Source organism: Simochromis diagramma, unplaced genomic scaffold, assembly GCF_900408965.1.
Source record: "Simochromis diagramma unplaced genomic scaffold, fSimDia1.1 OVJJ01000683.1, whole genome shotgun sequence".
Taxonomy (NCBI): domain Eukaryota; kingdom Metazoa; phylum Chordata; class Actinopteri; order Cichliformes; family Cichlidae; genus Simochromis; species Simochromis diagramma.
Genome location: NW_024387158.1, coordinates 2,314,972 through 2,340,065, shown reverse-complemented (window position 1 = coordinate 2,340,065; position 25,094 = coordinate 2,314,972). Strand labels below are relative to the sequence as shown.

Below are 25,094 nucleotides of genomic sequence, written 5' to 3'. Positions count from 1 at the left end.
AAAATGACGTCACACTTGGGTTAAAGAAAAAAAAAGGCCACCCCCATCTCCATCGACAGCGGTTGTACGTCCTTCGTCGTCGTTTCGCCTGGACAAGCACCAAGTTGTAAACACTTTTTGATAAACCCACTGAGGTAGGAAAGTGCTGTTATTTTGAATTGAGTATATTACAACAGATTCCATACACCATGTTTCCAAACTGGAAACGATTTGTTGAATTAATTTCATTGCTCTCCAAATACCGTGCATTCGATAACTGAATGGCTAAGGCTAACCAGCTGCAAGCGTTTTCATTGTTCGATGTTTTCTAAGCTGGTATGTAGAAACCCTAAATGACGAGCGAAGAAGTAAACCTGTTTGGCTCTGAGGCGGTCTGGCTTGTTAGCTTTAGCCGCCTACCTAATGACGTTAGCCTTCATTGATACCCGTAAATGTACGCTGCATTCAAACAAAATGATCGATTTAAACTTGGACAAGTCGATTGATTGATGGGGGGTATCTATAATAAATCTTATATGTAAGTTGTAACGTCGTTGTTATAATGCCAGTCGTGGGCGATTTAATATGCTTCAAGAGCGAGTATAGACTCATGAGCTGCTAGCTGGCCCGTTAGTCTTAACAGTTTTTTTCCTACTTGTCCAGTGAAATTGATCTTCACTCACAGTTTTTACACTTAGTGTTTTGAGAATTAATCAAGCATTGGTTTATAATATTTATGGAAGCGGCTGCATTAGCTTGTCGGCCATGCTACAAGGGAGCCGCCCAGTTCAGATGAATACCTTTGAACATCGGGCCTTATCTGTCTCTCCTGCTTGTATCTCAGTGCGGACTGACTCACAGTTAATCATTTATATGTAATTTGGTGGAGACACTGCTAATCAAATAGGCTAGTGTTTAAGGAGTTTAGTAAGGATGTGAAAATGACACTGTCATTTACATACATTTTGCGTTATAACGCTTTTAAGCGGCGAAAACCTACAGTCCATACATCTGCTACAGAGTGTCCACTCAACAGACTTTGGCAGGGTGGTGCTAAGTTCTTCAAATACCAGCTGCCTCCACAGTGTGCACCCTACTATACATGAATGAGTCAACAGTGTAAAACAGACTTTCTATACTCCCAGTTAGTTGTGGCATTTCATAGTTAGTTGTATTGTTATTCACCAAGAAAGTCACAATTATAAAAGCAAGACCAAAATCATAATTCAAATACATTATGTTCTTGATCCAGTCATTATCAAGTCACCAGTCACATGGTAAAGGAATGTTTTTCCTGTTTGTTCAGGTTATTTAGATAGGGGTGGGATATACAAGTTCAAAATTATATCACAATACTGCATGAAAATGTGCAAAAAATATATTTCTAATGATATCTATAAAAAAATACTCTGGGAGTTTTACTGGTGATTGAAGCTTGCAACTAGCAGCTGTTATTAGTGCAAAAAAAATGAAAGGCATTTTTCATCCTTATGGAATTACTGTCATTAATGGCACACTACCTGATGCAAAGTGTGAATTATTTTCCACAGTGTGCCAGCAGTAGCAGTTTTTATAATGCAAATGACGCAGAGCAGGTCAAAGTCAAGAGCAAAAGTAGCCTAGGTAATATTTCCCCTGTAGACTTTAAGTATAATTAGTTTAATTGAGTTTAAAAAACAACCTTTTAATTCCTCAGCAGCCTGCACATTATTGTCGCATAAATAATAGAAATTTAAAAATAAAATCTGCCTAGGATGTTGTATCTTGGGTGGAGCTTTTTAATCAACTGCTTAAGCAGCCCTGTTTTTCTACTGTGTCAACTCATCAGTAATTTTCATCCATCATTTGTTCTTCTTGCAATATGGAGTGCTGCTACTGAGCACTCGAGCAGCGCTCAGTTGAGTCACTTATATATTAACAACAGCAAGCATCTGTTCTTTTGTAGCCCGGTTATACGCAGTGATGTTTTTATTGTGAAACAGTTTTGCTGTTTCCACCAGTTTTCTTGCAACTTTCCTAAGCATTGTGCTTTGTTGTCAAAAGCAGTTGGACTCACCTACGCTTGTCTCATTAATGTGTGCACTAAGGAATGTAAATACATGGTGCCACTGTATAATCGATATCATGATATGACACTTTTATGTCATAAAAGTTTGTACCAATGTTATCTTGAACAATACCATATAATCCTGTATTCAGTACCTCTAAAGAAAAACTGCTTGTGGATCTGTGTTTCAGTGGGATCTGTATGTGTTCTAACTTTTGCCAGACCACTTTCACAACTTAAAATGTCAGTGTCGCATATTCTGCAAGCCCATGTCATAGTCTGAGCCATTTAATAGTAACAGGAGGGACAGTGGAAGTCACTGGAGAGGCAGCTGACTATAGCTCCTTACACTTACTGTCAGAGTTTGTATAGTATAATCATTTATTTAAGAAAGCATAGCTGTGTCTGCTTTCATGTACAAACAAAACATATCAGCTTATGTGAGACTAGTTAACATTAATTTATTCTGATCTAACTAATATCAGACACAAATTGTCATTGGTTGAGCTAAAGAAATAAAAATCTTTAAAATATGAGCACAGAATGAGGCTGTCAAATCCACCTGAGATATCGGGCAAGAGTGCTTAAAAAGTTTCTGTTTGATTGTTTATTGGATCAAAAAGCAAATTAGTGGGGATATCTTGAATTCAGAAGTGTGCAAAGAACTCTTTTACTGTCATCAGTATAAAATTTCTATGAGGACAGTCTGATTTGAAACAGTAACTTGGTGAAAAAGCTGGACCCAAGATACTAACATCAGCAACATCATTGCTGCACCAGACCCTGTGGTTCTGTGAATGGAAGACTGAGTATTTCTAACCAGCAAAAGCCAAGCAGCCTGCATTGCTCACAAATTGCTATTCTTCAGTAGAACTACACTGTGACTATGACCTAAATAGAAACTAGGCCCCCTGTCTCCAGGCCTATCAGGTCTGCCTGCAGAGGCACCATAGCCAGTCTACTAATTTTCTTTCTGCTGCATGAACTTTCCGCTCATCCTAACACCCAGTTATTCGATCTCAAATGTATAGTGATGTACTTTAAGCATTATCTGATGAACTTCCTGAAAGCGCCCTCTTTTTGCCACTCCTCCCCTTTGATGGCTTTTTAATGACTGCTGGATCGATGGCATGTACTGTAGCCACCCTATACAGATCTGCAACATGTCGACAATTGATAAACCCAAACTCAAGGTAATGATTGTGTCTGTGTAAGCACTGTGTGGCTCCGTGTGTTGTTAGTGTGTTGCACTTTGTGTTTTGGTTTCTTTAAGAAAGAAGATTCGAGAAAAGCGTAGGGCAGCTGGGATGTTATTTTGCTGAGTAAAGGGATGGGAGGAGGTACAGAGCAGAGGGAGAGAGTGAGAGAGAGACGCATGGGCAGGGCTACATCTTGGCTTACTCTCTTGTACAGCATAGTCATTGCAGGTGCAATGCGTCTGTCTGTGGAGTAGATGAGACAATTCTTTTTTTTTTCGTCGGTATCAGACTTTTAAGGGGTACAGTAAAGTCTATAGATGCTGCTGCATGCTACGACTTTGCCACAGATGTAGCCTCTGCTCTTTCAAGATACAAGAGAACCTGAGGAACCAGACTTGACATATCTGGTGTGTGTATTGCTTTGGTTTTGCAGTTTTCTGATCTGGTCTGGATTTCAACTGAGCCTGTTCTCATGGAGACATTATGGGATAATAGGTTTCTTTATTGCATGTCTTGTGTTGCTGTGAAATTCTTTGCATGCACATGAAGTCTGATATTAACATTTAAAATTTTTCTCTGTTAACCTAACAAATGCCCTTCAAAATCTGGCTGTTCAGTCTTTGAGAAAACTCTTAGATTTGTTGGCTTACTCCTCTCTCGTGCCTGTCAGATAAAAAATTTTTTTCAGGGCTAATGCTTTGATTAGTGCTGGTTTGCACTTTTTTTTTTTATCTTCAGTTCTATTTAATGTATTATATAAAGTTAACCATATAATTTCAATGTCAGAACATAGATTTAATATTTGCTAAAGGGGCTAATCCATGGATAATATGTCTTTTCCTGGAGTCTACTGAAGTAGCTACAAGCAATTTACAGTATTCAAAATAATATTGCTTCCCTTCAGTGTATCCTTAAACAGCTTACCTCGTCTCCCATAAGGGCCACACTATGTTTCAGATGTGTCTCCCAATTGGCTGTGCGTCTTCGTCAGTATCAGACTATCATTTGAGTGTGTTCGAGATAAACATATTCGATTTTCTCAGTGATGTCACAGAGATCGAAGAGTAGAGAAACAGTCTGAGCATAATGAGGTGAGGATTTTTACTTGTAAAGGCTTGGCTGTATATGACACTGACAAAACTGTAACACTGTATATGACAGAAAATATTGAAAATCCAAATACTGTAACATTTGTTAGTGATTAAGAGAAGGCCACAAACGTGCTAGATTGCAGGATAACTCCCTTTATACCATCACCTTCGTCCTCCACTATTCCTCAGTAGGGAAAAAGGCCTGCCTCGGCTCATGAGACGTGACCCCTATTCAAAACACATGCTTCACCGAAGTGATTGGGTGTTGCTGAGTGAATGACTTCATCCGCTGCTCTGTGGACGTCTCTGATATAAACCCAGTGTTTAGGAAAGCTCAGCGCACTCTTAATCTGAGACATGTACTTGATAGAGTTGATCCTGTGTGGTTTGTCCTTGGCTTGATATTCACCTCCTGTGACCCTGTTTACTACTGCTACTGCAGAGAATCTAAGTTGGCATTAAACACTTTGTTTAATGAGGCTTAATAGCTGTGTTTTTGTTAGCATAACCATGGCGTTACATGGCGTAGTAATGGGTTTTCATACAATGGCATGTTGTTTCTGAAATGTGACCATATTATACAACTCTCCAAGTTGTTTGGCGTGTTACACATGTTAGAGCTGTGTTTATGACATGGAATACCTTCTTACATTTTTATATCTTAATGGTTTTACTTTAATGGCTTTGATTCTACAGAAAGGGAAGCATAGACAGTGTTAGAGACCATACAATAAAAAATTCATGCAGGTACTTACAAGCACTTTTCTATCCTTACTGAGCACTCAAAGGGTGTTTTAGTCTACAAGCCACATTCATATGCAAAAATTGGTACAGCACTTAAATGCTTTTTACCTACACACGCCAGTGGATACAGTGGGTTCATGTTGAGGTTTAGCATCTCTCCCAGTGACACATTGACATGTGATTTAGAGGTGCCGGGGATTGAACCACTCACCTTCTGATAAGTTGGCATCACAGTTTGCTTCCTGAGCTGCCTGATTATACTAGCTATTTCAGGGTCGATGTCCATTGTCCTCCATCCACCCACACACTTTAGTGTTTCATCACCTGACAAAGCAAGTTTTCTCTCAACACTTAGAAGCAGCTGGAATCTAAAAATCTGTCAGTGAACCCAACATTACATTTTTTAGAACGTTTTCAGACAAATATATTCATAGTTGAGGCAACTGTTGTTGTAATTTGGCACTATATAAATAAATAAAATTGAAATGAACAATCGCTAAATTGAGATAATTTGGGTGTTTCTGCATTAAAGTGAACCTGAAACTTTAAATGTATAGAGGCTAATTTACACCATGGAGCCCTGCTTTCAAAAGCTGACATAGATTTAACCTGTCTATGAAGCTGGATCTAAGAAATAAGTGCCTAAAGTTAGTTTTTAAAACATGTTTAGCACCATCTTGTGCCAGTACAGAACTTTACATCACCGAGTTGGTTGGTTGGGGTCACTAGACCGTGTTTTGGTTTATGTTAGCTAACTAAAACAGAACCAGTAACTCAGGGGGGAAAAGGGAGTATAAATGAGGAGAGTGTCTCTCCTCAGCACTGTCCTCATTTAAAGTGCTTTACAAACCCGAACATTACAGCTAACAGATGGACTCTCTGCTTCGGTCGAGCTAGCAAAACAACTAAGAACCACTGACTGCTTAAGAGATGGAGAGTGAATGTTAGTAGTATATCCTAGGTTTCTTAACATAAAACTCATTGTTGCACCCAGGGACGGTACAAAAGGGGCCTCCTTACACAAAGTTTTGGTTTTAGTGTCCTTATTTTCCCAGAGTTATTGGTTCTGTTTTTAAAAATTTAACTTTACACGCTTATTTCTTAAAGCCAGCTTCACAGTGTTAAATCTATGTCAGTTGTTGAGAGCATGGCTCCATGGTGTAAATTAGCTTTTATAGATGAAGTGTTTCATGTCCACTTTAAAGTAGATACTCGGACTTTGGAATGCTGCTGACTTCCACAGTATTATGCAACTGGTTGTTCAAAGTTTTGTCATTCATGCCCAGTATAAAATTTTGAATGTGTCTTGAAGATAGACGCAAGTGTCACATGACTACAACCATCTGTGGGATATAGCTGGCATGCTAACACGGTTGTGGCCACCCCCTTTCCCTGACTGTCAGCAGTGAGGCTAAAAGAGAGAAAGCTGTTATCTAGTGATAGAGAAGGGGAGGGAGTGCTATCAGCAGATGCAGTCTTGTGTATATGGCGTCACAGGCCTGTTATTGACCTGCTTTCACACTAATGTTCTTCACACTCACATGTTAAATTCCAGTCAGACTTTTACTGAAACGTCTAAGTATTTATACCCAGTATCTGACAGATTATAATGTATCCAGTCCCCTTAAGACTAGTCATCTTTATATTACATTAGAGGGATATAATGGTTGTACAATTTTGCTGGGCCATTGCATTTATGAGGTCAGACCAGCAAAAATTGCAGTATGAAAATAATGATTTAGGGATTAATTTCAGCTTTAAAGGAATTAGAACATAAAGTGATGTCTAAGATTTTATCAGGTTAAAGCAGTAGCAGTAGAGACTGCGCTTATATTGTGAACCACAGTGCTGTCTGAATATAGCGTATTTACCTTTTTTCAAGAAAGGAGTAAACGGTGTGCATTAGTTGAAGCTTGCAAACCCAGAGAAGAATAAGACAAGTGAGATGAATAATTCTGTTACTGTTACCTTTGTCAGCGACTTGAGAATGTCATGTTGGTTCTTAGGTGATGGAGACAGAGATTCACAGTCATATAGCAGCCAGCATGACTGTGCAGAATGAGGCTGAGTCCAGTTAAATCCTTGAAATGATTTAGGCCCTCTGATATGGGGTGAGTTAGGAGAGGGGGAGGGGTGCAAGCTGGAGATCACTTTGTGTCAGGCAGTGGGTTGATGGTCGTAATTGGCTTACAGTACACTGTTGGACTAGATTTTTGTGAGTTTTTGCATGTGTGGAGCCCCTGGGATGCTTGCTTGTCTGGAGAAATACTAGCGTCTATGGGGACCAAACCATCTCTGGTTCTTGATAAAAAGCTGAATACAGCTAGACTGCTGACTTCACTAATACCCCCACGTCATTCAGAGAGCGAATTAGTGGAATCCAGGAAATTGTCTCACATTTATCCATCGGTTTTTGTGTTGCTGTCTGCAGCATCAACAAAAACACGCAGATCTAACAGCATGCACAGCCCCGCCCTCACCCTCACTCAGTCTGGTCTCAGCTGTTGTGCTTGGAGGTTGATTCAAACGGATCAATACCTCCCTGTTTCTGTTTTGTTTCTTGTTAGAGAGGCTAAAAGCTCACGTTTCAGTTTGATAAAATCATAAAACTACTAAAACTCACATTGGGGTGGCTGCGGTTCAGAAGACAGAACAGGTTTGATACAAGATACAAACCCCAAGTCTGATGCATCCATCCAAGTATGATTGTGTGTTGCTGTTAGTTAGAAAGCACTTGCATAGAAAAAGCATAGAAAAAAGTGCTTGTGTGAGTGCTCACTTAGAGTATTAAAGAACTAAATAAGAACCCGTCCATTTACCATTTATACTTTTTAGTTTCTTGTTACTGCTTTGATTAAGAATTTATGAGTAAGTTTAATCAGATATGTTGTTTAAAGCTAAGCTGCTGGAAATGATAGATTAGTATCCTGTTTTGTCGGATGTAACGTTCCTACTTGGATGTTGGCCACAGTTCAAGGATACTTTAACCATGGGGCCTAGGGCACAGTGGGAATGAGCTGACTGCTGCGCTCTCTTTGTGTAGTGAAGCCTAGTTACTGTTCGCATGCATGTGGAATTTCCGCCCCCACCCCCATTTGTCATTTTTAGTATTTCAGCTGCCGGCCCTTTGGTTGCTTAGCTAGAGACAGGATAGGGTGGGTGGGAGTTAAAGCATGCAGCCTTGCTCTTTGTATCCATGTTTGAGTCCAAAGAAAAGCAGTAAAGTGGGATGTGAGAAAAATAACAATGTTTAACTGTAAACAGGAAAATGACTGGGGTCTTTAAAGAAATATCTAACCCTACTCAGACACAGCGAGACAAGCTGAAGATTGATTTTAACCTTCTTTTCTTTAAAGTTCATGTTTTCCATATGTGATTATGTGGATAGGATGTGTAGGCGACATATTTTTTCATCCAAATAAATTTCCATTTTGAGATATGTTTCATTCGCTTTTCCATACACAGCTGATTTGTCTCTGCTGTTATTTAAATGTGCATGCAAAATAATCGCACGTATGTCATTGATGGTGCTTTTCCAGAAAATGGACACCGCAGGAGCCAAAGTGCTGGAGACAGCTGAAGATATCCAGGAACGTCGGCAGCAGGTCCTGGACCGCTACCGGCGTTTCAAGGAGCTGTCGATGGTGCGCCGGCAGAAGCTGGAGGACTCGTATCGCTTTCAGTTCTTCCGCCGTGATGCTGATGAATTGGAGAAGTGGATCCAGGAGAAGCTGCAGATTGCCTCTGATGAGAACTACAAGGACCCTTCCAACCTGCAGGTCTGTCAGTTATTTAATGTATATGTATTTAAGTCCTGTTAGACCATAAGAAGGGCACCTTGTATCATATATGTTTTTCATGCACAGGGCAAGCTGCAGAAACATCAAGCTTTTGAAGCTGAAGTTCAGGCCAACGCTGAAGCAATCATCAAACTGGACAAGACTGGAAATCTAATGATCACTGAGGGCCACTTTGCATCTGACACTATTCGAGTAAGTAGCCAAAATGCACACTAATATGCAGTGTGTTGACATTTAGGTATGCCTGTGGTGGGCTTTGGGGTTATATGTATGTTCATGATGGATGTAGCCACTGTGACACCAAACATTGCTTTCCTGACTATTTATTAGTTGTTATTATTAGAAAGCTACATCCCTAAATATACAGGAGCAACATACAGAGACAGATACCTGATAATTAGTGCAACATAAGAGAAAAATAAAATATTAGAATTTCACTCACATAAAATGTAGGTCTTCTTGATGACTATTAACCCCTTCCATCCGATTCAGTCCTACACGCCTTACCGGACACAACAGAGGCCAATAGTTACAAGTGTCAATATGGCCGAGTATATAAAAGTAGGTGCTGACCTGTGGTGTGTCTCTTGAGTGCTGTGAATTCTTAAAGATTCAGTCAGCTTTCCCCTATTTGTGACTGAACAATTTCAAAATGTACTTTTTATCGCATGCACTGTGTTTCATATGAATCGGCTCTTCCACGATCTTCAGTGGAAAAGACTTCTCTTTGGTTTTCCAGCATCCATCCAAGATAATTTTCTCATTTCTTGTCACTAACTTTATTAACACTTCCCACCTTTGTCACTTGCGCTAGACTCGTCTGGAGGAGCTGCATCACCTGTGGGACCTCCTGCTGGAGAAAACCAAGGAAAAGGGCATGCGTCTGTTGCAGGCCCAGAAACTGGTCCAGTATCTGCGTGAGTGTGAAGATGCCCTGGACTGGATTAGTGACAAGGTTAGATTCATATCTCTGTTTGTTTTAAACATAGAAAGACTTGAGCAGACAGATGTAGTTACAAATACAGTTACCATAGTTTACCAGTTCAGTTTAGCCGTCGTCATTGCAAGAAAATTAGACATGACCTGTAAAGTGGACATGAAACAATACATGTATAAAGGCTGGATTTAAGAAACATGTGTTTTTAGAATATGTTTAGTGGTGTCTTGTGCCAGTACAGAACATTGGGGGGTTGGTTGGTTGCAGCTAATAGACCTACCTCAGTTTATGTTTGCTAAGTAGTGACGGAACTGATAACTCGGTTGAAAAACTAGGAGACAAAAAATAAAAATCTGTCCAAGAAGGTCACTTGGTCAGATTTTGGCTGCAGAAATCTATTTTATGTTAAGACATTTGATGTTACTCTGTTCTGTAACGACTGTTCTTTGATGACATGAGTGAGGTGTCTCATTATGCGGAACGCTCTCTCAACATTGTCCTCAGAAGCCTCTCTATCATTACTCCAGCCAGTATTGGCTGACAATCATGATGCCTGCATCAGGGAGGAGCTACCCTCCTCCCTATAAAAGGGTGTGATGCAGCGCCACTCGTCATTCAAGATAAGCGCACTTCTTCCTCGCTTTGTGCAACGAGTGTGATCTGGCGAGACACCTCACTTATGTCATCAGAGGACAGTTGTTACAGAATAGAGCAACCTCAAGTTCTCCTTCAAACATTTAATTTGGTGTCTCGCTATGGGGATATGCATAGTCCCGTATTGCCAGCTACAGTGGGGCAAAAAAGTATTTAGTCAGCCACCGATTGTGCAAGTTCCCCCACCTAAAATGATGACAGAGGTCAGTAATTTGCACCAGAGGTACACTTCAACTGTGAGAGACAGAATGTGAAAAAAATATCCATGAATCCACATGGTAGGATTTGTAAAGAATTTATTCGTAAATCAGGGTGGAAAATAAGTATTTGGTCAATAACAAAAATACAACTCAGTACTTTGTAACATAACCTTTGTTGGCAATAACAGAGATCAAACGTTTACTAGAGGTCTTTACCAGGTTTGCACACACAGTAGCTGGTATTTTGGCCCATTCCTCCATGCAGATCTTCTCGAGAGCAGTGATGTTTTGGGGCCATCGCCGAGCAACACGGACTTTCAACTCCCGCCACAGATTTTCTATGGGGTTGAGGTCTGGAGACTGGCTAGGCCACTCCAGGACTTTCAGATGCTTCTTACGGAGCCACTCCTTTGTTGCCCGGGCGGTGTGTTTTGGATCATTGTCATGTTGGAAGACCCAGCCTCGTTTCATCTTCAAAGTTCTCACTGATGGAAGGAGGTTTTGGCTCAAAATCTCACGATACATGGCCCCATTCATTCTGTCCTTAACACGGATCAGTCGTCCTGTCCCCTTGGCAGAAAAACAGCCCCATAGCATGATGTTTCCACCCCCATGCTTCACAGTAGGTATGGTGTTCTTGGGATGCAACTCAGTATTCTTCTTCCTCCAAACACGACGAGTTGAGTTTATACCAAAAAGTTCTACTTTGGTTTCATCTGACCACATGACATTCTCCCAATCCTCTGCTGTATCATCCATGTGCTCTCTGGCAAACTTCAGACGGGCCTGGACATGCACTGGCTTCAGCAGCGGAACACGTCTGGCACTGCGGGATTTGATTCCCTGCCGTTGTAGTGTGTTACTGATGGTGACCTTTGTTACTTTGGTCCCAGCTCTCTGCAGGTCATTCACCAGGTCCCCCCGTGTGGTTCTGGGATCTTTGCTCACCGTTCTCATGATCATTTTGACCCCACGGGATGAGATCTTGCGTGGAGCCCCAGATCGAGGGAGATTATCAGTGGTCTTGTATGTCTTCCATTTTCTGATGATTGCTCCCACAGTTGATTTTTTCACACCAAGCTGCTTGCCTATTGTAGATTCACTCTTCCCAGTCTGGTGCAGGTCTACAATACTTTTCCTGGTGTCCTTCGAAAGCTCTTTGGTCTTGGCCATGGCGGAGTTTGGAGTCTGACTGTTTGAGGCTGTGGACAGGTGTCTTTTATACAGATGATGAGTTCAAACAGGTGCCATTCATACAGGTAACGAGTGGGGGACAGAAAAGCTTCTTACAGAAGACGTTACAGGTCTGTGAGAGCCAGAGATTTTCCTTGTTTGAGGTGACCAAATACTTATTTTCCACCCTAATTTACGAATAAATTCTTTACAAATCCTACCATGTGAATTCATGGATTTTTTTTTTCACATTCTGTCTCTCACAGTTGAAGTGTACCTCTGGTGCAAATTACTGACCTCTGTCATCATTTTAAGTGGGGGAACTTGCACAATCGGTGGCTGACTAAATACTTTTTTGCCCCACTGTAAGCTTATCTGAATGACTGAGTGCCATCTTAAAAGATCTCATGTGGACCCACACTTAAGACAGTGTGGGCTAGGGATGGTGCAGTGATATCCAACCTGTAGAACCTTGCAAAGATCAAAGGTGAAGCCCAGCTTGCTGTTGCAAATATTTTCTCTACAGAGACACCCCTAAAGATGACCCAAGAGGTTGCCATCCCTCTAGTAGAACGTACATCCTCCAAATGACATCCCGGCACTAAGGTTAAATCCTACGTAGACACAAGAAGTTTAGAGAGAAAGTAGAGCTGTCGTGCCCCTTTCATAAAATGGCAGGCTTGTGGTAATGCCTCACCGGGCTTTCTGTAAAGCTCCTTTGGCAGGCTGAAATGTCTGCCAGAGATACTTTAATTGTGGAAAAGGCCTTTCCTTTACCTAACAGCCCCTGCAGAAAAGTGGTGATTGCTGTTGCAGAGCATCAAAAAACAAACTTATTCTATTACAGTGACATTGTGGAGGGGCCCTAGCACTATGAATAGTGACTATGACCCTCTAAGGTAGTCCTTCTGTACTCAGATTAGCCCACAGGGCAAGGCAACCCGGGCGGGGTTATACGATTCCCCCCGGCCTGGGAAACTAGGTCTCGTTGGAGGGGAAAGACCTTCCTGGCTGTGACAGCTGCTAGTGACACCCACTGAGTGAAAAATGTAGGATTTCTCCAGTGGCAGAGTGCTGCATTGCAGTGTGCTGTCACTCTGATATGGTAGTAGGCATGGCACTTTGGGCATAGTTTCAGTGATGCAACCCATCACTGAAATCCCCTACATGCAGTCTGCCTAGTGGGCTGACTGCCAAAGAAGATGCCATTAATTCCAGCATCTGCCGGCATAGCCTAAATAGGAGACATCTCCACATCATGAAAGAGATGGGCTGAGTTGGCTCCAGGACACTCTTTTTGTAGATTGTAGTGAAACCCAGAGCCATCAGGTGATCCACTGCCACCCTGGCATGCTTTCTTCCCATCATTTCTGACTCTGATAGCAGCTGCTAATCGTCTATGCATGTTGCTAGGTGCACTTCACAAATACCCAAGGGCTTAGTGAGACAAATGGCAGGACTAAGTACTCGTGCGTTTTGCCCTGAATCACCAATTGCAGGAATTTAATGTGAAGCGGGTAGATGAGATGTGAAAATATGGGTCCTTCAGGTCTATTAATGTAAACCAGTCACCTGGGCGCACTACATGTAGAGCAGAGTGGCATTTGTCAGCATTCTGAACTTGTAAGACCTGAAATGCTGATTCAGTGCCTTTTAGTCCAGTATCAGACGCAGTCCCCCTCCCTTCTTGGGAACGAGAAAAAACTTTGAGTAAAATCTGCATTGGCTCTGCTCCTGAGGTATTTCTCATATTTATTGCAAGGTAGATATTTCTTCTTGCAGTATTCTGGCTGATTCATGATTTTGCATGAGAGGAAATAACTCTGTGAAATCTGTAAGGGTTGGTTGCAAATTGCAAGCGGTATCTTCGCTTGAATGCCCTCACAGCCCACTCTCCTCATCTCTCTACTCTTGCTGAGAGAAGGCCCAAAGCCAGGCAGCCCACAGTGGAAATTACTTTGGCTCCCTCTTGTGATGGGAGAAGGTTTTGCAACCAAATCCCAATCGCCCATGCGGGTGGTCTGAATTTGACCAGCATTCATGAGGCCAGCATTTGACCAGGATTCACTGAGGAAATGCACCCCAGTGGTGTTTGGGGGTGTGAGGGGATTATGCCAAGGGCATGGGATTATTTTCCCAACTTACATTTAGGTTTCACTTTTCCACATCTGTAATATGAAGTAATCCAGTCAGTGAGATGATGTGAGGAAAAAGAAAGACGTCCAAAAAGCGTGGACATAGACTTGTATGTTAGGATTCCTGATTATCCTTTGGTAAGAAAAGTAGTTGTGTTTGTGGTGTACTAAACTGTTTGAGTGGGTTTAGGAAAGCTTGGAAAAACATTTTATTTTATAAAATAGTGGCGATCGCATCTTTTGGCCAAGCTGTTTGTGCCGCTCGGTACATCGGGCCAGAGAGGACGAAAAGAAGCTTTAATTTGTCGATCTGGTCAGTCACCTGTCACCTGACTCAAACAGGCAATCCTCCAAAGAGTTTACAAACCTGAAGATTACAGAGGTCGTGTCCGCTTGAAGACTTGAGGCCTATATTTGTTGCAATTATTTTGAATTCTAACGAAAGCCAGACTCATTGTATCAGATAGTAAAGCACCAAGGCATACTTTCTCTCTTTTTTTAACTTTCTCTTTCTCCACTTTTACCTAAAGGAGGCCATTGCCACATCAGAAGAGCTGGGCCAGGACCTGGAGCACGTGCAGCTCCTGCAGAAGAAGTTTGAGGAGTTCCAGACGGATCTGGCTGCTCATGAGGAACGTGTGAATGAGGTGAACCAGCTTGCAGCTAAGCTGATCCAGGAATCCCATCCAGAGGCAGAGCTCATTGTGCGCAAGCAGGACGAGGTCAACGCGGCCTGGCAGCGCCTGAAGGGCCTGGCCCAACAGAGGCAGGGCAAGCTGTTTGGAGCTGCTGAGGTGCAGCGCTTCAACAGGTAAGCAGCGTCATAACCATAACACATGAAAAACTCTTACACTGTGTGTATGTTCATTTGTTTGTTTGTCATGCTGCCGTTAGTAACAGACTGTGTGTTTACCTCGAATAGGGATGTGGATGAAACCATCAGCTGGATCAAGGAGAAGGAGCAGCTGATGGGGTCTGATGACTTTGGGCGTGACCTGGCCAGTGTTCAGGCTCTGCTGCGCAAACATGAGGGTCTGGAGAGAGACCTGGCAGCTTTGGAAGATAAGGTAGGGCATATGCCGCTCTCCGCTATGTTAGCAAATATAGTAAAAGGGAAGTTAAAAACTTGATATCCTGACTTGCTGTGTTCTCCTTCCTTAAATCAGGTCAAAACTCTGGGTGGTGACGCTGAGCACCTGCAGCAGACACATCCCCAGAACGCTTCGCAGATCCATTTGAAAAAGGACGAACTTATCACCAACTGGGAACAGATTCGCACTCTGTCTACCGAGCGCCGTGCCCGTCTGAACGACTCCTACCAGTAAAATACCAATAAATGCAGTAAAACAAGAAAATCATTCATCAACCTTTCACAGAAGCCAGGAGATAAAGTTATATGCAAAGGCCATGTGTTGGAGCATATCACTCTGTTTTAAACAACAAGCTGTTCACAATATATAATTACTTTACCTGACATGTTTTTAGAATTAACGCTGATGAACAACAACAACAAACTAATGTACCCAGGTCTATATATGGGATGTAATGATGATCACAGTGAAATACTACATACACAACAAAAAATCTAACTTGTATCAGGGAATGAAAACACACATGCACATAAACCTTTCTAGGATTTATAACTGATTTAGACTTCTATGTGAATCTTTGTGGACTTGTGCGTGGGGTCTTATGTACAGAGTAATTTTGATAGTTCAAACACGTGACACAGGCCATTTTCTGTTGCAAGCTAAATGACAATTGAAAATGATGTCACAAAATTGTCTGCAGTTCATATTTGCCAAGAGCTCAGGCCTGTTGAAGAGCCACTTGTCCAACCAAGTTTGCCCATTCTGTCCTTTTTTGATGATTTGTTTTAGGCTGCAGCGTTTCACTGCTGACTTTAGGGATCTGACTAGCTGGGTAACTGAGATGAAGGCTCTGATCAATGCTGATGAACTGGCCAATGATGTGGCTGGAGCTGAGGCCCTGTTAGACCGCCATCAGGAGCACAAGGTAAAATCTTCTAAACTATAGAGACCTCCAGCCTAAAGTGTCTTTGCACTTAGTGTAAAGGCTCAAGAAAGTGTCAAATCCTTTTGTCTCATAATTCATACCTTGTGTTAGTCAACCTGTTTCCATGTTTTTCTTATTTATATTTTTTTAGGGAGAGATTGACGCTCACGAGGACAGTTTTAGAACTACAGATGAAGCTGGCCAGGCCTTGCTCAGTGCAGGACACTATGCCTCTGATGAGGTGAAGGAAAAGGTAGGATTATGACCGTGTAGGTAGAATTTTCTCCACTCTTCATCTGTGTCATACTAGCATTTAAAATGCTCTTCTTGGTGTATTTTGTGTAGCTTGGTGTCCTTGCTGCAGAAAAGGAGTCTCTGCTGGAGTTGTGGGAGGTTCGCAGGCAGCAGTATGAGCAGTGCATGGACCTGCAGCTCTTTTACAGGGATACTGAGCAAGTTGACAACTGGATGAGCAAGCAAGAGGTAAGTTACCACACCAGGAGAGCTTGGTGTTTATTAGCAAAAAGATGTGCTGTGGCAGTTTTTCATGTATTCTCCTTGCGTAGGCTTTCCTCCTGAATGAAGACCTTGGTGACTCCCTGGACAGTGTAGAGGCACTGCTTAAAAAACATGAAGATTTTGAGAAGTCGCTGAGTGCTCAAGAAGAGAAGATCACTGTAAGTTTATTAAATTTGCCCAGTTACATGATGAATATTGCATCTTCTATTCTTGAATTATTGCCACGGTGTGAGAATTGTAAATTGAAATTAACCTTTAATCTGTTTGTGCTGCACATCTCCAGGCTTTGGATGAATTTGCTACCAAACTGATTCAGAACAACCACTATGCCAAAGAGGATGTGGCTACACGCAGAGATGCTGTAAGCACTGCTGTCAGCTTTCCACATCAGACATAAAATCAAATACAATAGACTTTCTTTGAAAATGTGTTTTCTCTCCTTGTTGCATTTATAGCTACTCAGCCGCCGCAATGCCCTGCATGACCGTGCTCAGTCTCGTCGTGCTGCCTTGGAGGACTCCTTCCACCTCCAGCAGTTCTTCAGGGACTCTGATGAGCTTAAGAGCTGGATCAATGAAAAGATGAAGACTGCTACTGATGAGGCTTACAAGGTAATTTGTGAAAGAAATTGATATTGTCTTCTCCCGATATTTGTGTCTCCCATCTTTTTGATGTTCATTTGTGCATTGTGATGTTTTCTTTTGTGTCTGTTTTCTCCATTGCTGAAATTCGGTGTCTCTGCTCTCCTGTCAACAGGACCCCTCCAACCTGCAGGGCAAGGTGCAGAAACACCAGGCCTTTGAAGCGGAGCTGTCTGCTAACCAGAGCCGAATCGATGCCCTGCAGAAGTCAGGCCAGGAGCTGCTGGATGGAAAGCATTATGCCTCAACTGAGGTTTCTGGTCACATGGAAGAAGTCAGCTCTCAGTGGAAAAAACTGCTGGAGGCCACTGAGCTCAAAGGTATAGTTTGGAGGAAAAGTAAACATAAAGATTTGATTTGAGCTGTGCACAGTGACAAAGTGCATGAAGAGTGGCAGGGCTTTTGTGTACGTTTGTGCACACACACAAAAGAACAAACAAAAGAAAAAAACAAACTGCTGAATACCCACTGATAACCCCCCCCCCCCCCCCCCCCCCCACACACACACACACACACACACACACACACACACACACACACACACACACACACACACAAATGGCTAAATTGAGTTACCGTAATACAGTTGTATTGTAGTTTATATCCACTCATCTTGGTATTTTTTTTAATTGAATGATTATCTTTAATGACTTCAAAAACAAGAAAACAGTGCAACAGTTAGAATTTTATTTATTTTTCTCTAAACCACACAGGGACAAAAGTCATTCAGTTATTCTACCATGGGAAAAGAACAACTCAAAGCAATTACTGTTACATTTCTGCTCATGATGAGTGAATGTAAACATCTGACCACAACTTTAGCTGAGGAATGGCTTATTTGAAGAGTTTCAGTCAGGTTTCAGAGCTCCTCACAGCACAGAAACAGCTTTAGTGAAGGTTGCAAATGATCTTGTTATGGCCTCTGACAGTGGACTCATCTCTGTGTTTGTCCTGCTAGACCTCAGTGCAGCGTTCAATACTGTTGACCATAATATTTTATTACAGTGTTCAGGGCATGCTGTAGGTATTACAAGTGTTTTGAATCATATCTATCTAATAGACTCCAATTTGTTCATGTAAGTGGAGAGTCCTCTTCGCACACTAATACTCATTATGGAGTTCACAGGGTTCTGTACTAGGACCAATTCTATTTACATTATACATGCTTCCCTTAGGCATTGTCATCAGAAGACATAGCATACAACTGTATCTATCCATTAAGCCAAATATACACCAATTAGTTAAAGTGCAGGAATGTTTTAAAGACCAGGTTATTGTACTTGGCCCTGACAATCTTAGAAATATGGTATCTAACCAGATGGCATTATCTTTGCCTCCAGTAACACGGTGAGGAATCTTGGAGTCGTTTTTACAAATATTAAACAAATATGTGGGACTGCTTTCTTCTGTTTGAGCAAATCTCTAAAATGAGAAACATTCTGTATCTGAACTAGTTCATTGGTTCTACTTTTTCCTTCCCACTGTTGCCAAAGTGCTTCCTCAAAGGGGGCCATATAATAGTTAGGGTTTTTTATTTTCTTTGTTGAGTCTTTATCTTGAGTTATTTAGTACTGTATAAATAAAAATGAATTGAACTGAATAGCTGGGCCATTAATGTACTTGGAAAGCCCATGAAAGAAAAGTCTGTCCCTGGTGATTCAGAACAACAGTCAGAGCTTTTTTTTTTTTTCTCTTTAAAGGCATCAAGCTACGTGAAGCCAACCAGCAGCAGCAGTTCAACAGAAATGTAGAGGACATAGAGCTGTGGCTGTATGAAGTGGAGGGCCACCTGGCTTCAGATGATTATGGAAAAGACCTGACAAGTGTTCAGAACCTGCAGAAGAAACATGCACTGCTGGAGGCTGATGTGGCAGCGCACCAGGTAACAAGCACTCAGCCCAAATTATGGGAGCTCCCATACACTGCTTTGGTGAATGCGACACTAATGTAAATGTCCCCATCAGGATCGGATTGATGGCATAACAATCCAGGCCCGCCAGTTCCAGGAGCATGGCCACTTTGATGCTGACAACATCCGCAAGAAGCAAGAGGCTTTGGTGGTTCGGTATGAAGCTCTGCGTGAACCCATGGCTGCACGCAAGCAGAAGCTGTCAGACTCTCTAAGGCTGCAGCAGCTGTTCAGAGATATTGAAGATGAGGAGACTTGGATCCGTGAGAAAGAGCCCATCGCTGCCTCTACTAACAGAGGTAAAATCAGGCTAATTGTCTATTCAGCTCTAAGAAATTAAGGTTTGTAATTGGAGGTGTATACTCATTGAAAGTGATCATTTCAGAAATAAAGTTTAAACTGGAGCCTCATATTTCAGATCACTGGAGCTCCATAAAATGTTTCTCTGACGTTTTTTCTCAGGCAAAGACTTGATTGGTGTCCAGAACTTGCTGAAGAAGCACCAGGCTCTGCAGGCTGAAATCACAGGTCACGAGCCTCGCATTAAGGCTGTCACCCAGAAGGGCGAAGCTATGGTGGAGGAAGGTATTGATTTAAATCCTAAGATTCCTCTGTTATCTTCAGTGAGATGATGGTGATGTAAAATATCACTGCAACAGTGAAAAAAACAAAAAACAGCTGAGGTTTCATGGGTGTGGTGTCCAGGTCACTTTGCTGGTGAGGATGTGAAGGCTAAGCTGGCTGAGCTTCATGGGCGTTGGGACACTCTGAAGGCCAAGGCCTCCCAGAGGAGACAGGACCTTGAGGACTCTCTGCAGGCCCAGCAATACTTTGCTGATGCTAACGAGGCCGAGTCTTGGATGAGGGAAAAGGAACCCATTGTTGGGAGCACAGACTATGGCAAAGACGAGGACTCAGCTGAGGTACAGATTTTACAACAGAAGAATGTACAGTGGTGTGAAAAAGTTTTTGTCTAATATTTAAATATGTTCTGAAACATTTAAGTGTGGCAAACATACAAAGAAATAGGAAATCAGGAAGAGAGCAAACACTTTTCACACCACTGTAACTGTCACTACCAATGAATTATTGTTGTGCTGTTAAAGTTTAAAATCTTATGATGTAGTTTTGGGGGGTTTATTTTATTTTTTATTTTTTTTGTTTTGTTTTTGCTCTATTAAAAGTTAAAGCGGGCTTAAAGCTTCCAATTAGTTCGATTTTTGTGAGAAATGTAGTTGTGCTGAGTTGTTTCTTCTCCACAGGCTCTGCTAAAGAAGCACGAAGCCCTGATGTCTGACCTGAGCGCTTACGGCAGCAGTATCCAGGCCCTGAAGGAGCAGGCCCAGTCCTGCAGGGTAAGTTTAAAAAGTCCCTGAATTCTGATCTGTTCTGAAGCATCACTGTCTATTCGCAGAACACAAATCAGTAACAAGTTTCTTTTAACTAAACAGCAACAAGTTGCACCAACTGATGATGAGACCGGGAAGGAGCTGGTCCTGGCCCTGTATGACTATCAGGAGAAGAGCCCACGTGAAGTTACCATGAAGAAAGGAGACATTCTCACTCTCCTCAACAGCACTAACAAGGTACTGTGAAGTAGTCAAGCATCAGTAAATATCGTAATTTAGTATCTTGGTCAAGGATATTGCAGATCTGGCATGCAGATCAGCCAGGGATCAAACTACCAACCTTCCTATTAGTAGATGACCAGCTCTACTGCCTGACTCTCATCCACCCCGCCACATTACATACTAATGACTTCATCTCCCCCTGCTGCAGGACTGGTGGAAAGTGGAGGTGAATGATCGCCAGGGCTTCGTTCCTGCTGCTTATGTGAAGAAGCTCGACCCCACCCAATCCTCATCCAGGGAGAACCTGCTGGATGAACATGGCAGCATTGCACTCCGCCAAGACCAGATTGAAAATCAGTAAGAAACCCACAGCCTGAACTCTTCTGTTTCAGAATCGGGTCCACTAATCCACTTTAACCTGTCTGCTCTGCACTTTAGTCTTTCTTTACTTCCATCCAGTTGTTTAACACTAATTACCTTGCTCCTGGCCCCTTGTCCTGTTTCCTCTGCTGTCCTATCTCTGTATTTAACTACTTACTCTTTTCTTGCTGTGCTTTTGCCTTGCCTTGCCGCTGTGCAGGCTTGTCACCAAGGAGGCCTGCAGCGTGTCTGTGCGCATGAAGCAGGTGGAAGAGCTGTGAGTAGGAACCAGTGCCCCTCTGCGTGTACTTGTGGTCGTGATACCTATAATAGATATCATCCATCACCCACCCCAAATACCATGTTGTGTGACACTGTGTGTATTTCGCCCCTGGCCTCTATTCAGTCCAGGATAGAAGCAGCTTCTGATGCACATCTGTTACATCCTTCTTATCCCAGGTTACCCTATAGGGATGTCAGTTTATGTTCTGCCCTACACACACTGGGATTTGATTGGTTCTTAGGTGTCTCAATGAATCAGTGAAAAAATTATTTGAAATTTGTGTGACATATAAATTAACAGAAACAAACTGGCTTGTCGATGTGTCTGGGTTTAGTTTGGAACAACGTTACTACAGCTGTAACCCCAGAGGCTAGGTGCCTTGCTGGCACCTAGGTTTCACAAAAGTGGATGAAAAGTTATTAAAAGGAGCATACAGTATTTATGTCACTACTTTTATTTTACAGCAACATCCCAGAGCCTTATCAAAAATCTAACAAAGCAAACACAGCTCTCAGGAAAAATGACCACACATTATTTTAACCATGTTCTTTATGATGCCTTTAAATTCAACAATAAAATGTGCTTATTTACTTTTAGATTGGTAGAAAATAAATAAGTAAAGAAGGATAAATGATTAAAAGAAAAAAAAAATTAGTCTGACTGTGACCAATTAGGCTTTTTCCCTGACATTATGAATTTCCAATGTAATGCTTGCTAAACTTCAGATTAACATTCCCTGCTAAACTAACACATCTCATCTTATTATCATTGTAGTAGTGTTGTTGAATACTCTAAACACTTCTTAGCCCTGCATGAGAGTGGCAACCTGTCCAAGGTGTGCTCTGCCTCTCACCCCATGGTAGCTGGGAGAGGCTCCCCCCCCCCCTTCTTTTTATCAAGATTTTCTAGATGCTTTGGTCCTTAAACACTCCCCATCATCAGGATGATGCCTGCCCCCAGGTACTGGTTTTATTAGATTATTCAATGCATCTATAAAATGTCATGAAGACCAGAGAGAAATACGTGTGGATGTTTCCTGACACAAGAGTAAAACGTTGTGGAGAATGGGACCCCTTTATTACTACACTACTCATCAATTATGATAATAAATTTCTGTCAGCCATACCATGCAAGGCTTCCTTCTCATGTCCCATGTCTACAGACTCCAAACACAAAGCATGTCAGTGTCCACCCACTTTTTAAATTTTATTTCACTTTTTTAAAATTTAGTTTAGGTTTGTTTTTGTTTTTTTTGTCTTTTTCTAGTGCTTCACTTACATTCTCTTTCTTTAATGTTCTTTTTTCCAAGATATGGTACTCTGTTAGAGTTGGGGGAGAAGCGCAAGGACATGCTTGAGAAAAGTTGCAAGAAGTTTATGTTATTCCGTGAGGCCAACGAGCTCCAGCAGTGGATTCATGAGAAGGAGAGCACCCTCACTAATGAGGAGATGGGCTCTGATCTGGAGCAGGTTGAGGTTCTACAGAAGAAGTTTGATGACTTCCAGAAGGTAATGTCTGTTGTTTTCCGTTTGTTTTGTTTTTTAAGCTTGATCCTTTTCCCAAAAATTCTACATGACTATTGACTTAAAGTTATCTGAATTACTTTTATATGGTCTTTACTTGTATGTGAATTGTAAACACAACAATTCAGTGACTATATAACAACTAAATTTGGCCCATGCAGTAGGACAGTGATCCAGAGCACAGAAGCAAATCTACAAAAAACAAAGAAAAAAGCATAGAGGTGTTGCAAGGCCCAGTCAAAATTCAGAGCTCAGCCCACTGAAATGCTTTGATTGGATGTTCACAGAGTTGTGCAGAAGCAAATTCCTGCGAACTGAAGCAACACTGTAAAGAAAAGTGGGCAAAAAATTCCTTCACGACAGTGTGCGAAACACACAAATAATTAAGTTGTGTAACATAGAACTGCAGCAGTCATATGAAAACCTTCTTTTTTTTATGTATGTATTTGAATTTGAACAGACAGTGTATGACACTGTTCTTTCTCTCTTTCCAGGACCTCAAGGCCAATGAGTCTCGTCTGAGGGATATCAACAAAGTGGCTTCAGAGTTAGAGTCTGAAGGCCTTATGGCTGAGGAGGCCCCCATGGTTCAGGCTCAGGTAGGTGCTACCTCTCTGGATCGTATGTTATGTCACATAAATGAGCCATAATTAGCTGTCCTTTAAAAAAACTGGGGTTTTTTTCCTCATCTCCAGCAACAAGAGCTGCTTGGTGCTGCTCCTGGCAAGGTTGGTGTAGTTTCTGTTATTTATATTTGCATCCACTATAATAATTAAGACATGTTTTAGATATCATAGCAGTGTGCTTACTTGTATGTCTCATTTGTTGAACAGGATGAAGCGGATTCTAAGACTGCATCTCCATGGAAGGTAAGCTCTAACTAACAGTAATTGGCCTCAAGACATCCTCAAACCTTCAGATGATCTTGTAAAGAACATGCATCACCTGAAAATACTTGGCAGCTAGTCAGTCTTGATTTGATACTGTAACCATGCATGACTGCTCAGTGTTTGATACTTGTGTACCTGTTTCCTGCAATCATGCCCAGAATTACATTTTACTAGCATGGGGCATGATGACTCATGACTTTGTAGAATATGATTAGACATTGATGAGACAACTGAAGAGCTTGGAAACTCGTAATTTATTCCTAAGATCCTTTGTAACGGTTTTCATGTCTCGGGATGTCTCGATTGTAACAAAAACAGTGCTTGATTCATTCTCCTCCAGCCATGGTTGCAGTGCTAGTGAATGGTGTCTCAGTTGGTCTTGTGAGAACCAAGATTAACCCCGGGATTTTCCATAACGCTCTTGACTGGTGTGGTGTTTTTTTGTGTCCTTCCCTCCATGTCCATGTTTGGTTTACCTTTGACTTTAGAATATACGCTTGGCTGTTCAGACAACGGCTAACTTTAATACAATCAAGGTAAGATAAACAAGTCCAATCCAACCACTCTGCGCATTGTGATCAGAAACACTAACCATACTGTGATAGTGTCACATGATCTATCCCCTCATGTTCACTGAAACCTGACTTCAGTATGAGCAGTGTTCCTTTTGTTTTTTTTAACACAATGCTTCCCGCACCATTTGTCCTGTCCTGGTCCTAATTATTGTTGCTGTAATATGAATGACATAATGCATAAGTTATGCTAAACCTGTCATGTTCTTTGTTTGTAATGTTCTTACCATGCAACCAGTCCTGTGCATCTCATCTCCATCATCCACCTACTTTTGTTTGTCCATCACTGTCTGTGCTCATCAAATACTCAGTGCAAAGTAGCATAAATTGAGCACATTATTTGCATGATTGTGCTCGAGTGAAATACGTTAAATCTAGCTTTCCTTGTGTCACTGTTAAACTGATCTTGAAATGTATCTGTTAGTGTGAATGGCTTTGACCCTCTTAGCCACTTTTCCACCAAAAGTGCAAAGAAATTTAAAACAGGAGCTCCTTTCAGTCCACTGATGTTCTGTGTTTACACTCTAGCCTCAAGATCAGTATATTTTATACGGTCTAACTGCAAATGCTTAACCAGTTAGATAACTTCATCTTTGCAACCCCAAAGCTTATGAATTATCATAAAGTACCACCTTGTAATTGTGAGCTTTTGGGGATGGAAAGTAATTTCTCTGGAACTGATTTGGATTTCTGGCCCTGCCGCAGAAGCACTGAGGGTGTTGTGGAAACGTGGCTTAGTTAGGCGCTTTCAGACTGCAGGAGCTTAGGTCCTAAAACTATTGTAGGAAGTTCCCCTTTTCTTTCACCTCGGAGGATTTTAACTTACCTTTACTCAAGATGTGATTGAAGTC

At 41.8% G+C, this 25,094-nt stretch overlaps 1 protein-coding gene across 8 annotated transcripts in view; it reads left to right on the top strand.

The window, feature by feature from the left end:
• Positions 1–25,094, top strand: part of sptan1 (spectrin alpha, non-erythrocytic 1) — a 39,692-nt gene continuing 14,598 nt past the window's right edge. For 3 of the 8 annotated variants that reach the window (XM_040048717.1, XM_040048718.1, XM_040048719.1), the window contains exons 1-26: positions 8,600–8,839; positions 8,927–9,052; positions 9,675–9,815; positions 14,490–14,770; positions 14,882–15,026; positions 15,126–15,280; positions 15,840–15,975; positions 16,127–16,228; positions 16,321–16,458; positions 16,542–16,652; positions 16,778–16,855; positions 16,950–17,105; positions 17,251–17,455; positions 18,836–19,017; positions 19,100–19,343; positions 19,507–19,629; positions 19,750–19,967; positions 20,307–20,399; positions 20,496–20,630; positions 20,824–20,972; positions 21,196–21,252; positions 22,568–22,766; positions 23,276–23,380; positions 23,477–23,509; positions 23,615–23,650; positions 24,160–24,207. In XM_040048717.1, coding sequence (XP_039904651.1) covers positions 8,603–8,839; positions 8,927–9,052; positions 9,675–9,815; positions 14,490–14,770; positions 14,882–15,026; positions 15,126–15,280; positions 15,840–15,975; positions 16,127–16,228; positions 16,321–16,458; positions 16,542–16,652; positions 16,778–16,855; positions 16,950–17,105; positions 17,251–17,455; positions 18,836–19,017; positions 19,100–19,343; positions 19,507–19,629; positions 19,750–19,967; positions 20,307–20,399; positions 20,496–20,630; positions 20,824–20,972; positions 21,196–21,252; positions 22,568–22,766; positions 23,276–23,380; positions 23,477–23,509; positions 23,615–23,650; positions 24,160–24,207 — 3,633 coding nt within the window. In that variant the 5' untranslated portion in view covers positions 8,600–8,602. Of the gene's footprint in view, positions 135–3,256; positions 3,633–8,599; positions 8,840–8,926; positions 9,053–9,674; positions 9,816–14,489; positions 14,771–14,881; positions 15,027–15,125; positions 15,281–15,839; positions 15,976–16,126; positions 16,229–16,320; positions 16,459–16,541; positions 16,653–16,777; positions 16,856–16,949; positions 17,106–17,250; positions 17,456–18,835; positions 19,018–19,099; positions 19,344–19,506; positions 19,630–19,749; positions 19,968–20,306; positions 20,400–20,495; positions 20,631–20,823; positions 20,973–21,195; positions 21,253–22,567; positions 22,767–23,275; positions 23,381–23,476; positions 23,510–23,614; positions 23,651–24,159; positions 24,208–25,094 lie in introns of those variants that run through there. The other 5 variants (XM_040048724.1, XM_040048721.1, XM_040048722.1 and 2 more) reach the window with 4 other exon arrangements.